At 13.3% G+C, this 11,822-nt stretch overlaps 1 protein-coding gene across 1 annotated transcript, besides 22 other annotated features; it reads right to left on the bottom strand. All coding sequences in view use genetic code 6, as the record gives it.

The window, feature by feature from the left end:
• Positions 1–11: 11 nt before the first annotated feature.
• Positions 12–50: a microsatellite.
• A 567-nt stretch (positions 51–617) lies between these two features.
• Positions 618–680: a microsatellite.
• A 71-nt stretch (positions 681–751) lies between these two features.
• Positions 752–822: a microsatellite.
• Positions 823–1,349: 527 nt separating this feature from the next.
• Positions 1,350–1,389: a microsatellite.
• A 168-nt stretch (positions 1,390–1,557) lies between these two features.
• Positions 1,558–1,599: a microsatellite.
• A 17-nt stretch (positions 1,600–1,616) lies between these two features.
• Positions 1,617–1,692: a microsatellite.
• Positions 1,619–1,692: a microsatellite.
• Positions 1,619–1,693: a microsatellite.
• Positions 1,694–3,664: 1,971 nt separating this feature from the next.
• On the bottom strand, positions 3,665–4,564 carry IMG5_206830 (hypothetical protein; the record flags this gene model as incomplete). Its single annotated transcript, XM_004023700.1, has 1 exon — positions 3,665–4,564. One exon carries the CDS (start codon positions 4,562–4,564, stop codon positions 3,665–3,667), a length of 900 nt encoding a protein of 299 aa, XP_004023749.1.
• Positions 3,689–4,502: a microsatellite.
• A 99-nt stretch (positions 4,565–4,663) lies between the features above and the next one.
• Positions 4,664–4,708: a microsatellite.
• A 528-nt stretch (positions 4,709–5,236) lies between these two features.
• Positions 5,237–5,280: a microsatellite.
• A 214-nt stretch (positions 5,281–5,494) lies between these two features.
• Positions 5,495–5,610: a microsatellite.
• Positions 5,497–5,582: a microsatellite.
• Positions 5,519–5,610: a microsatellite.
• Positions 5,611–7,956: 2,346 nt separating this feature from the next.
• Positions 7,957–7,989: a microsatellite.
• A 19-nt stretch (positions 7,990–8,008) lies between these two features.
• Positions 8,009–8,047: a microsatellite.
• A 756-nt stretch (positions 8,048–8,803) lies between these two features.
• Positions 8,804–8,852: a microsatellite.
• Positions 8,853–8,938: 86 nt separating this feature from the next.
• Positions 8,939–8,972: a microsatellite.
• Positions 8,973–9,341: 369 nt separating this feature from the next.
• Positions 9,342–9,378: a microsatellite.
• Positions 9,379–9,406: 28 nt separating this feature from the next.
• Positions 9,407–9,488: a microsatellite.
• Positions 9,411–9,500: a microsatellite.
• An 805-nt stretch (positions 9,501–10,305) lies between these two features.
• Positions 10,306–11,173: a microsatellite.
• Positions 11,174–11,822: the final 649 nt, after the last annotated feature.

Here is an 11,822-nt window from a genome sequence, read left to right as displayed (position 1 = left end):
AAAAAATTGAAAATTTTATTTATATTTAATTACATTTATATTTATATTTTTATAAATAAATTTCTAATTTTATTTGATTAAATATAAACATTTAATAATTTTTAAAATTATTTGATAATATTTTTAACAAAATTCAATTTAATTAATTATATTTAGTTATATTTGTAATTAATTATATAATGTTATTAATATTAATTATGAATTGATTAAAGAATTAATTATTATATTTTTATTTAAATAATTAAATTTACAATATAAAAAATATAAATATTAAAAATAATATTTAATTATTATTTACATGAATCGTTTAATATTAATTTATTGAAATGATACAAATCTATTTAAAAATTAAAAAAAAAAGTAAATATATTATAAAATTTAAATATAGATTTAGAATTATTACATTTACTATATATATAATACAAGATATTAAAATATATTTTTTAAAAAAATAATTGAAAGATTTTGCTAAAAATTGTAATTTTTATTATATTAAAAAATATTATAAAATATAGTATTAAAACTGAAAATATAAATAATAATTAACATTAAGATATAATATAAATATTTATTATTATTATTATTAATAATTTTTATATATTATTTATATATACTTATATTTAAATAAATAAATATTATTTTTTATACTATATATAAATATTTTTTTTATTTAAATATAATAATTATAGTTTGTTTATATAAATATACTCATATATAAGTTATGAATTTAAATGTTTTAAAAATAATGATAAAATTTTATAAAAAATTAAAAAAAATTATAAATAAATAATTAATTAAATTATTATAATTTTTTAATTAAATAAAATATTTTTTATTTTTTTCTAATAGATTTAATAAATATAATAAAAATAATATTTAATATATTTTTCAAATATCATTTAATATTTTTTTATTTTATAATATATAATAATCTTAAAAATATAATATATTTATTTTATTAATCATTAATATAATAATTAATATAAATTTTTAAGAATTTATAGATTTTTTTATATAAATATTAAATAAATTATATTTTAATTAATTATAAAAATTTTATTTTAAAATTATTTTAATAAAAATCTAAATATTTTTTATAAAATAATGATAAAATATAAAATATATATATATATATATATAAATTAATTATATTAATACATATAAATTTCATTATTATAGAATATTTTTGTTTATTATTTTAAAAAATTTTTTTATACTTATAATTTAGTCCATATTTTTTATTTAGAAATATAAAAAATTATAAACTTTTTTTATTCTTTATTTTTATTTTATATAAAATATTTTTAAAATTCTTTCAATAATAGGGTTTATATCACTTAAAAACAACTATATTTATTTATATATTTAATATTTGTTTATGATTTTAATTATAATTTTACTTTAGAAAGTGCATTAAATTAAAAGAAGAATATATAACTTCTAATCGTTTGAAATAATATATTATTACTTAATTTAGTCAAAAAAATAAATTAGTTATTAGAAGCAGATAATAATTTAAATAAATAATTTTAAGGATTATTAATTGTATAATTCCCTTTATTATTATTATTTTCAATATTATTTTATTATTTTTAATATATAAAAAATATAGATTATATATTTTTTATATTTATATTTATTTTATTTATTTATATTTTTATTTTCTATTAGTTTATTTTTTTATTTTTTATTAATTTTTTGTATATTTTATAAAAAAAATATGAATATTTTTAATCTATTTTTTCTATTTTACTTTAATAATTCAGATGTATTTTAATGTTTTTTTTATAAATTTTGTTATAAATGTAAATAAAAAAGACTTTTTAACATAGTCTCTTTTTAGATTAATTAAATTTTATAAATAATAATTATTTCATATATAATTAAATAAAAAAATAACTAATAATAATATTCGTTTAATATTGCTTTTTAAATTAAAATATCAAAATATTCATAACATATATTTTAAAATAATTGTACCAAAATTTCTTATAATTAATTAATATTTAACAGTAATATTAAAAAAAAAAATATTTATTACTTAATTAAGTATATTTATGAATTATGTCAATTATAAAAGCAATATATAAAACTATTTTTGATTAAAATAAATTAATTCAATGATTAAATTTAAAAATGTATAAAAAGTATTTTTTATAAAAAGTCATTTAACTTTATTAATTAAAATTAAAATTTATATTTTTTTAAACATTTTAAACAATTATTCTAATATATTTATATTTTTTGATCATAAATATTTTTTTTAATAATATAAATCATATAAAAAGTTTTTTGACTTATTTTGTAAATAAAAAAACCATAATAAAGTTAAAATTTTTTTAAAAAATAAAAAATGATGTCTTTATTTATTTAATTTTTATTATTAAATTTAAATTTTAAAATATTTTTAAAAATTTTATTTTAATGAATTTTTTATTATATTATTATATTTTTAATTTATTATAACAATATTTTTATCTCTTTTACAAATAAAATTATTGATGCAGTCCAAAGTCCAAGGACAAATAAAATTTTAAAAAAACTCTATATTGAATTATGTTATGTAATTGTGTTTCTACTTAAGTTAAATATTAATTTTATATAAAGAATAAAAATGATAGAAAAAATAATATTAAATAAAATTATTAATTTTAGATGAATAAAAACAAGAATAATTATAAATTTATATGTAAAAATAATGAAATATTACATTATTTACATTTAATAACTTTATTTCAAAAAATATGTTTCTAATAAATTAATATATAATATTTAATACGATAATTGATAATTTTATTAAACTATTACTTAATATATAGATATAGTCAAAAAAAGATTTATTTTATATATTAAATAATATAAAGTGTATTAAGTAAATAATTTTTATTTATTCAATTATCTATTTTTAAGTATAAACAAAAAATAAAATATTTAAATTTAAAAATTTGGATATTGGTTCGGTCGCAAACTCTTTTTTTTTGATTTAGATTTTCAGAATAAAAAAATAATGTGATTAAACCAATTAAAATATTAATATGAAAATTAAGAAAATCAATTTAAATAACAAAAATAAGAAAAATGAATCGCTAAAGTCAAAAAAAAGAATTTTTTTTAAAAAAAATAAGAAAACAAAATAAAAGAAAAAAAATCAAATATATGATAAAAAAAAAATTGGGTCAAATTTCGTAGAAGAATATGATCATTGGGATAAAGATAAAGAATTAAAAGCTTTAAAAAAACTAAGGGAAATAAATAATATATTTATCATATTTTTTTTTAATTATTAAGGAATATTCATTATTAATTTGATTAAAAATAATTATTAAAATAATTAATTACATAAAATAAAGTATTATTAAAAAACAAGTTTATTTTAAATTAAAAGAGTTTAAGATATATAACTTAGTTATGTATATATTTGAAAATAAAGAAATAATAAAAATTTCGAAAAAAAAATTACTATAATCAAATTTATTAAAAATAAAAAATAATATATTTAATAATAGTTAAATCAAAATTATATATAAATAATTTTTCATTTGATTTTTTATCAAATTATCACAATAAGAATCCAAATAAAACATAACTAATAAAAAAGAAAGGAAAACTTAAAAACTATTCTATTATAAATCATCGCCTTAAATCTAAATTAAAAATCTAGTATTCATAAATTGACATTATCCTGAATATTCATCTAATTAGTGTCCTTATAAACATACACTGCAACTATATTCTGTACATGTTTTGCAATTACTAAATCTACTAAGACAAACAACACATTAATTTTTTTATTAATCTAAATAGCGACCCTATAAACACTAAGTGCATCTTCCATTTCTAATACATTATTAACATCCCTAAGGGCATGATATAGAATTATTTCCATTAGGACCATCAGGTAATAAAACACATTAACCTGATTCATCTAATTAGTGTCCTTATAAACATACACTGCAACTATATTCTGTACATGTTTTGCAATTACTAAATCTACTAAGACAAACAACACATTAATTTTTTTATTAATCTAAATAGCGACCCTATAAACACTAAGTGCATCTTCCATTTCTAATACATTATTAACATCCCTAAGGGCATGATATAGAATTATTTCCATTAGGACCATCAGGTAATAAAACACATTAACCTGATTCATCTAATTAGTGTCCTTATAAACATACACTGCAACTATATTCTGTACATGTTTTGCAATTACTAAATCTACTAAGACAAACAACACATTAATTTTTTTATTAATCTAAATAGCGACCCTATAAACACTAAGTGCATCTTCCATTTCTAATACATTATTAACATCCCTAAGGGCATGATATAGAATTATTTCCATTAGGACCATCAGGTAATAAAACACATTAACCTGATTCATCTAATTAGTGTGTAGATAAACATACACTGCAACTATATTCTGTACATGTTTTACAATTACTAAATAAACTAAGACAAAAAACACATAAATTATTTTATTAATCTAAATAACGACCAGATTTACATTGAATACATCTTCCATTTTTATCACATTATTAGCATCCTTCAGAGCATTCATATATATTAGAATTATATTATTAGCTATTAAAATGAGTAAATGTACATAATATTAAGATATTAATTAGAATTATTTTTTTAAACATTTTTTATCTTAAAATTTATTATTATTTTTAATTATTTTATTTATTATATTAATTTTTTTGAATATATGCTTATTATTTGCTAAATATTTTAAATATTAAATATATATATGTATATTTAATATTTTTATGAGATTTAAAATGTAGATTTTTATATAATATTTATTTGATTTTTTTTTACATAACAAATATTTATTATAAAAAATACATTAAATTAAAATATAATATTTATTATTAAACAATTTTCATTTTTAAAATTATTAATAAAAAATTTTTTTAATTAAAAAAGTAAAGAAAAAAAATAGTATTTATATATTTTTAATAAATAATTAAATATATTAAAAAAAATATTATATTATAAATATTTATCATATCTTTTTGAATTAAATATATAAAATATACTAATCTATTTTAATTTTTTGTTTTTTATATATTTTAATTATATTAATTAATAATTTTATCTTTTTCTTTTTTTTTGAATATTTTTATATTTATATAATATTATTTATAGATTTTAAATCTATTATATATATTTTTTGAATATATTCGCATGTAAATTAATATGTTTTTATATATTATTATTTCTATTAATATTTTTTTTACTTTATTTTTATATTTATATTACTATATTTTTTAAAATGAATGATTTTAATAGTATTTATATATATTGTAATCACCTTATTTTATTTTTATTTTATTATTATATAAATTTGTTTATTGTTAATACATATCATTTAATTATATGAAATTAAATTAAAAAATATAAAAGCATATATACTATTTTTTTCTATTATTTTGTTTTTGATTAATTCTATTTTTTTATAAATTATTAATATTTTTTTTTTCAATATTTATACTTTTATATTTTTAAATATTTTTATTATTTAATTATATTTTTTTATTTTTATTTTTATATTATTATATATATTTATATTTAAAGTTTTTATTTATTTATTTTTATTTTAATCAAAATAAAATATTTTATTTTGTATCAATAAATATTTTATTTATAAAATAATTAACTATATAATAAATAATAAAGGTTAAAATAATTAATAATAAGATTATTTATATTGCGTATATTACTATTTTTAATAATTATACTTTTTAAATTAATCATTATTGATATTAAAATTTACAAAAGATAATTAAATATTTTATTTATTTTTATTTATATTAGAAATAAATATTTAAATTTATAATATATAAAATTATTATAAATTTTATTATTTAATATTTTTATTTATGCATTTTTCTTTATTTATTTGAATAAAATATAAATTTAAAATTAATTTATTCATTTTATTATTTTTTTAGACCATTATATTTTTTATTTATTTATGATACATTTTCTAAATAAAGTTATTTTTTACAATTATTTTATAATTATAAAAATTGATAATGAAATTTTATAACTTAAAAATATTTTTTTTCAATAATAATAGTCATGGTATTTAAATAATTTTTAATTAAATAAAAAAAAATATAATTAATTTTTTTAAATTATAGGTTAAGTCTTAAAAAAATGTAATTTATTAATATATTTTATATAATTTAGATATCTTTATAAAAAATAAATGTACTATTTTTTTTACAAATTTATATTAAATTCATCTTATATTTTATTTATAATTTTCTACTAAAAAAATCAATAAAAAATTAAATTTTAATGCGTTATTATTTTACAAAGTTTAGAAATAATTCTAATTATTTATTTTACTATATTCAAAAAGAAAATTATTTTTTATTTCAATATATTTTTATTTGTTTTATTTTTTATTATTAATTATTATTTTTTCATTATAAAAAAATATTAATTAAATGGTAAAAAACAAATAGAAAATAATAATAATATTTTAATAAAAATAAGTGGATAATTTTTTTTTTTATGAATAATTGAATTTTTATGCAGGAAAAATACAGGATGTTCATTTTAATGTATTTGAGTATTTGGATATATTCATTTCTTTTTTATGTATTTTTGTTTGTTTATGGAAAAAAAATATATGAATAATAATGTAAATAATTTTGGAAAATAAATTAGAAGATAAAGCTTCAGAAAGTATTAAAGTAAATATTTAATAATAATATATATAAAATTGAAGAAAATAATAAAAAACCATATTTTAGATCTTTTTAGTTTATAATCTTAAACTTTACATATTATTTTAATAAATAAAAATCAAAAATTAATTCAATTTTTATTATATTTTTTTTTTTGAAATTCTAGATAATTCTATAAATAAACATATGAACAAAGAAAATGAAATATAAATTTGAGATTTTAAGTTATCTTTATTAAACCCAAAGAGAGAGATTTACATACTGAATAATTTTGACTTAAATTAATCTAATTACGGGCTATTTAAAAGTCAATTTTTAAAAATTAATATGACTTTGAAAAATTTTTAAAAATTATGTTTATCTGCCTCTATTATTTTGATGCACATTTAGTTTAATTATGAAATTAATTTTTTAATTTTCGAATGGTTAATTGGCTTAAATAGCCAGTTTTTCTCACATTCTTAATGAAACGGTTTAATATGCATATATTTTAAGGTTAAATATAAAATATATCTATGATAATTAAAAAAAGAATCGTGAGAGTTCAAAAGAAAACGGATTATCTGTCCAAGTTTTTGTTTTTGGAGATTTTTATTTATATTATTTTTGGTAAAGATTAAGTTGATTAATACTATTGAAATTAATAGTATAAAATTATATGTGATAGTAATATTATTACTTAATTTTCAGAAGAAAATAAAGTTAAAATAATATTTAAATAAATTTATATTGATATTTTTTATTTAAAAAAACTATTTATTTATATTATTAAGTTTTATTTATTTTTATTAATTATGATATTTTTTCTAATAATTTAATTAAAACATTTTCCAAAAAATATATCAATTTATTTATTTAATTTTAATTTTAATATTTTTAATTTTAGTTTTATTTTAGAAAACCTATTAATTTTCAAAATGAGATTATATATCTCTGTTTTAATTTAAAATTAAAACATTAGTACTTATTTGAATTTCTAAAATAGAATTATTTTTACTTAAAACTGATAATGATTTTAAAAATATTGTTAATGATTATTTGCTTTATTATTTTTTCATATACAAGTGATTAATTTCATTTTATTATATTAAAAATACTAAATATAAAATATATGTGTTTTATATCTGTAATATATAGTAATTTATAAAAATTTGATATCTTTATTCCCATTTTTTATTTTTTTATTTGTTAATTAATTATTTTCATATTTTTTTATATAACTTTTATGTTTTTGAAATAAATTTACATATAAATATATATATATATATATATATATATAGTAGTTTCTCATCAAAAAATAATTAAAATATTATTATTAATTAAAATTATTTTATTAAAATAAATAAAAAATTATAAATTAATTATTAATATTATCAAACTTCCACCCGTCCCACTAAAATCAAATATAAGTCAACTTTGGGTAATCATTTGAAGATTTTATAATTTAGTTTACTTTCTATACAAGTATTTATCCAGTTTAATTTATCTAATGATTCCCTAATTTACTAATTAATATTTTTCATATTAAAATATTTGGTAAAAAAGCATAATATATTTACCAAAACATTCTGTTATTTTAATTAAGTTCCTGAATAATACTAATTATTTCATTAAGGATATGCACGCGCACGAACGTCATAAAAGAAATAAAAAAGCATATAGTATATGTAGCCATCTATATTTTATTCGAATGTAATATATCCCTAAATAAGTAGTAATAGTTATTACAACCAATAGAATGCATATAAATCACTCCGAGAACATATTTTATTATGACAAAATTTAGTTATATTTAGTAATTCGTGTGTTTTATTCATTTGTATATGGTCTTAAACCAAGAAAAGAAATGGCGAAATTATATTTTATAAAAAGCAATTTATAAAAAATATTTACAAACTTAAATAATATTGTATAAAAGCTATTTTTTCAAAAGTAAAAATATCATAATAATAATAATATTTTAAAACTTATCAATCCAAAATATCATTAATATAACTAATTATTATAAACACTATCGATAAATTTTTAAATTTTCAATTAGTTTTATATAAATAATTTCGTTAATTTCTTGTTAACTTTTTTAAATTTAAATCATAAATAATTATTATAATATTAAATAAATAATTATTATAATATTAAATATTTTTTTTAAAATAAAAAAAAAAAAATTATTTTATAAAAAAAAAAATAGTTTAAATAATATTACAAAAAAAAAAAAAAGGTTGATCATAAAATTATTAAAATATAAATATTATAAAATATTAACATAAATTTATCTAATAAATATATTTAACATTTTGTTTATAAAAAAAAGAAAAAAAAAAGAAAATTATATATAATATTATATATATTTTCCAATATTAAATAATATTAATTATTAAATATTAAAGAATTCTCTTAAATTGCACATATATATATATGAATTTAATTAAAAAAACATATTGAAAACTCTAATTTTATATGAAGTTTAAAAAGTTTTATATCTATAATTTACTATATACTTAAAAATAAAAATTTAAGTTAATAATAACTATAATGCGAAAAATATTAACTGAACTGAAATGATAATTATTAATATTATATAAAATTTATGCTATAAATAGTCAAAAAATAGTCAATTTATTATTACATATAAATAAAAATAAAAATAATATAAAATATTAAAAATGTATATCCAGTAAATAGAAAATAAAAAAATAAATATATAAAAATATATATAAATATATATAAATATATATATATATATAATATATATATATATATATATAAATATATATATCATCTATATATTTATTTATAATAATAATCATATTAATATTTAAATTAATATTATTATTTTTTATTTTTTTTATAATCAATCTTATTATTTTTAAAATTTTTAATTATTATTTTATAATTATATAAAAAATATAATATATAAATATAATCAAATTTCTCTATTTAATATTTATTTTCTTATTTTTTTATAATATTATATTTAAAAATAAATAAAAAAATTTATTTCTTTTATATTTAATTAATTTTATAATAATAATATATTTTTTTAATTATTTGTTTTTTTTTTTTACTTTTAAAATAATAATAAAAGACTTATTATATTTATATAAAAATTATAATCATTTTAATAATTTTTACAAATCATTTAATAATATAAAAAATTAACAATTTTATATTATATTTATTTATGAATAGAATAATCCAAAAAATATAAAAATTAAAAGTATATTGCTATATTATATTATTAAATTTATTTTTCTCAATAATTTATTAAATAAAATTTTTAAAAATATTACTTAATTAAAATTATTAAAAAAAAAATTAGATATATATAATAAATTGAATTATTCAAAATTAAAATTTTAATTTAATAATATTTTATATAAAAATAAAAATTTTAATTGCATTTTTAAAAGTTTTCATAATAATAGTCCAATTAAAGCATAACTAATTACAAAAACTAATACTTCTTAAAAGCTATCCTAATATATTCTATTATTGCCTTTAACATGTGTAATTCCATTATTCATTAATTTGCATGATCTTGAAATACTATCTAAGTAATATCCAGGAAAGCATTTGCTGCAAAAATCATCATTACAATTTAAACAATTACCAAATATATTATGACAAAGAAAACATTACTAAGTTTATTTATTCAAATAATAAACTGATTTACATTAAGTGCATACTCCTATTTCATTACATTATTCACAGTCTTAAGGACATTATATTTCATTTTAACTATTACCTTTATTTTATAAAGTACATGATATTAAAAAAATATCTAATTGATATTCAGGAAAACATTCGATGCATACATCTTCCGTACAATTTAAACAATCACTAAATTTATTATGACAAAGAAAACATTATTAAATTTATTAATGTAGATAATAACCTTGATTACATTAAATGCATATTCCATCTAAATTACATTATTAACATTATTAAGGACATTATATTTAATTTTATTCATTAAATTGAGGTAATACATTGCATGATCTTGTAATAATATCTAATTAAATTCCACTAAGACATTCTATACAACCATCTTGTGTACAATTTAGACAATCATTAAATATATTCATACAAAATAAGCATTATTTACTTTATTAATGTAAATAAAAACCTTGATTACATTAAGTGCATACTCTATCTTAATTACATTATTAACATTATTAAGGACATTATATTTAATTTTAACTATCAAATTGAGGTAATATAGTACATGATACTTGTATAAATATCTAATTAAAATTCAGGAAGACATTCGTTACAATTATCTTCATTACAATTTAAGCAATCATTAAATTTATTTAGACAAAGAAAACATAATTAACTTTACTAATGTAGATAATAACCTTATTTACAATAAAGGCATGTTCCATCTAAATTACATTATTAACAATAATAAGGACATTATATTTAATTTTATCCATCAAATTGAGGTAATAAAGTACATGTTTTCGTAATAATATCTAATCTGTATCCAGGATGACATTCAATGCAAGTATGAAAAGCATTTAGTTTATTATTACAAATTTTACACTCCTAATTTTAATAATCTATATAAAAAGTCAATTTACATTAAGTGCATATTCCAGCTAATTGACATTATTTACAATTTTTGGAACATATTGCTTCATTTAATTCATCACTTTTAGATATTAAAGTACATTATCCTGAAACACTATCTAATTTAAATCTAGGAAGACATTCAATGCAAGCATTTTCTGTACAAACATGACAATTACTTAATTTATTATTACAAAGCTCACATTTTTAACTTTTTTAATCGAAATAAAAAATCTATTTACATTGTGTGCATACTCCTGCGGAACTACAATATTAACATTGGTAAGGACATAATTATTTAATATTTTTTTAAACATATTAAGGAAATTTAATACATGATCCTGTATGATTAAATAATTAATATCCAGGACTACATTCAAGGCAACCTAATTCCGAACATACTTTACAATTTTATAATCTATTTAAACAAAGGACACATTATTACTAATTTTAATCGTAATAATAAACTTATTTACATTAGGTGCATTCTCCATCTTAACTACATTATTAGCATTCATAAGGACATATTTTCTTCTT

This window comes from Ichthyophthirius multifiliis (assembly GCF_000220395.1).
Source record: "Ichthyophthirius multifiliis unplaced genomic scaffold scaff_1120509251451, whole genome shotgun sequence".
NCBI lineage: Eukaryota > Ciliophora > Oligohymenophorea > Hymenostomatida > Ichthyophthirius > Ichthyophthirius multifiliis.
This window is presented reverse-complemented; position numbering and strand designations above follow the sequence as displayed.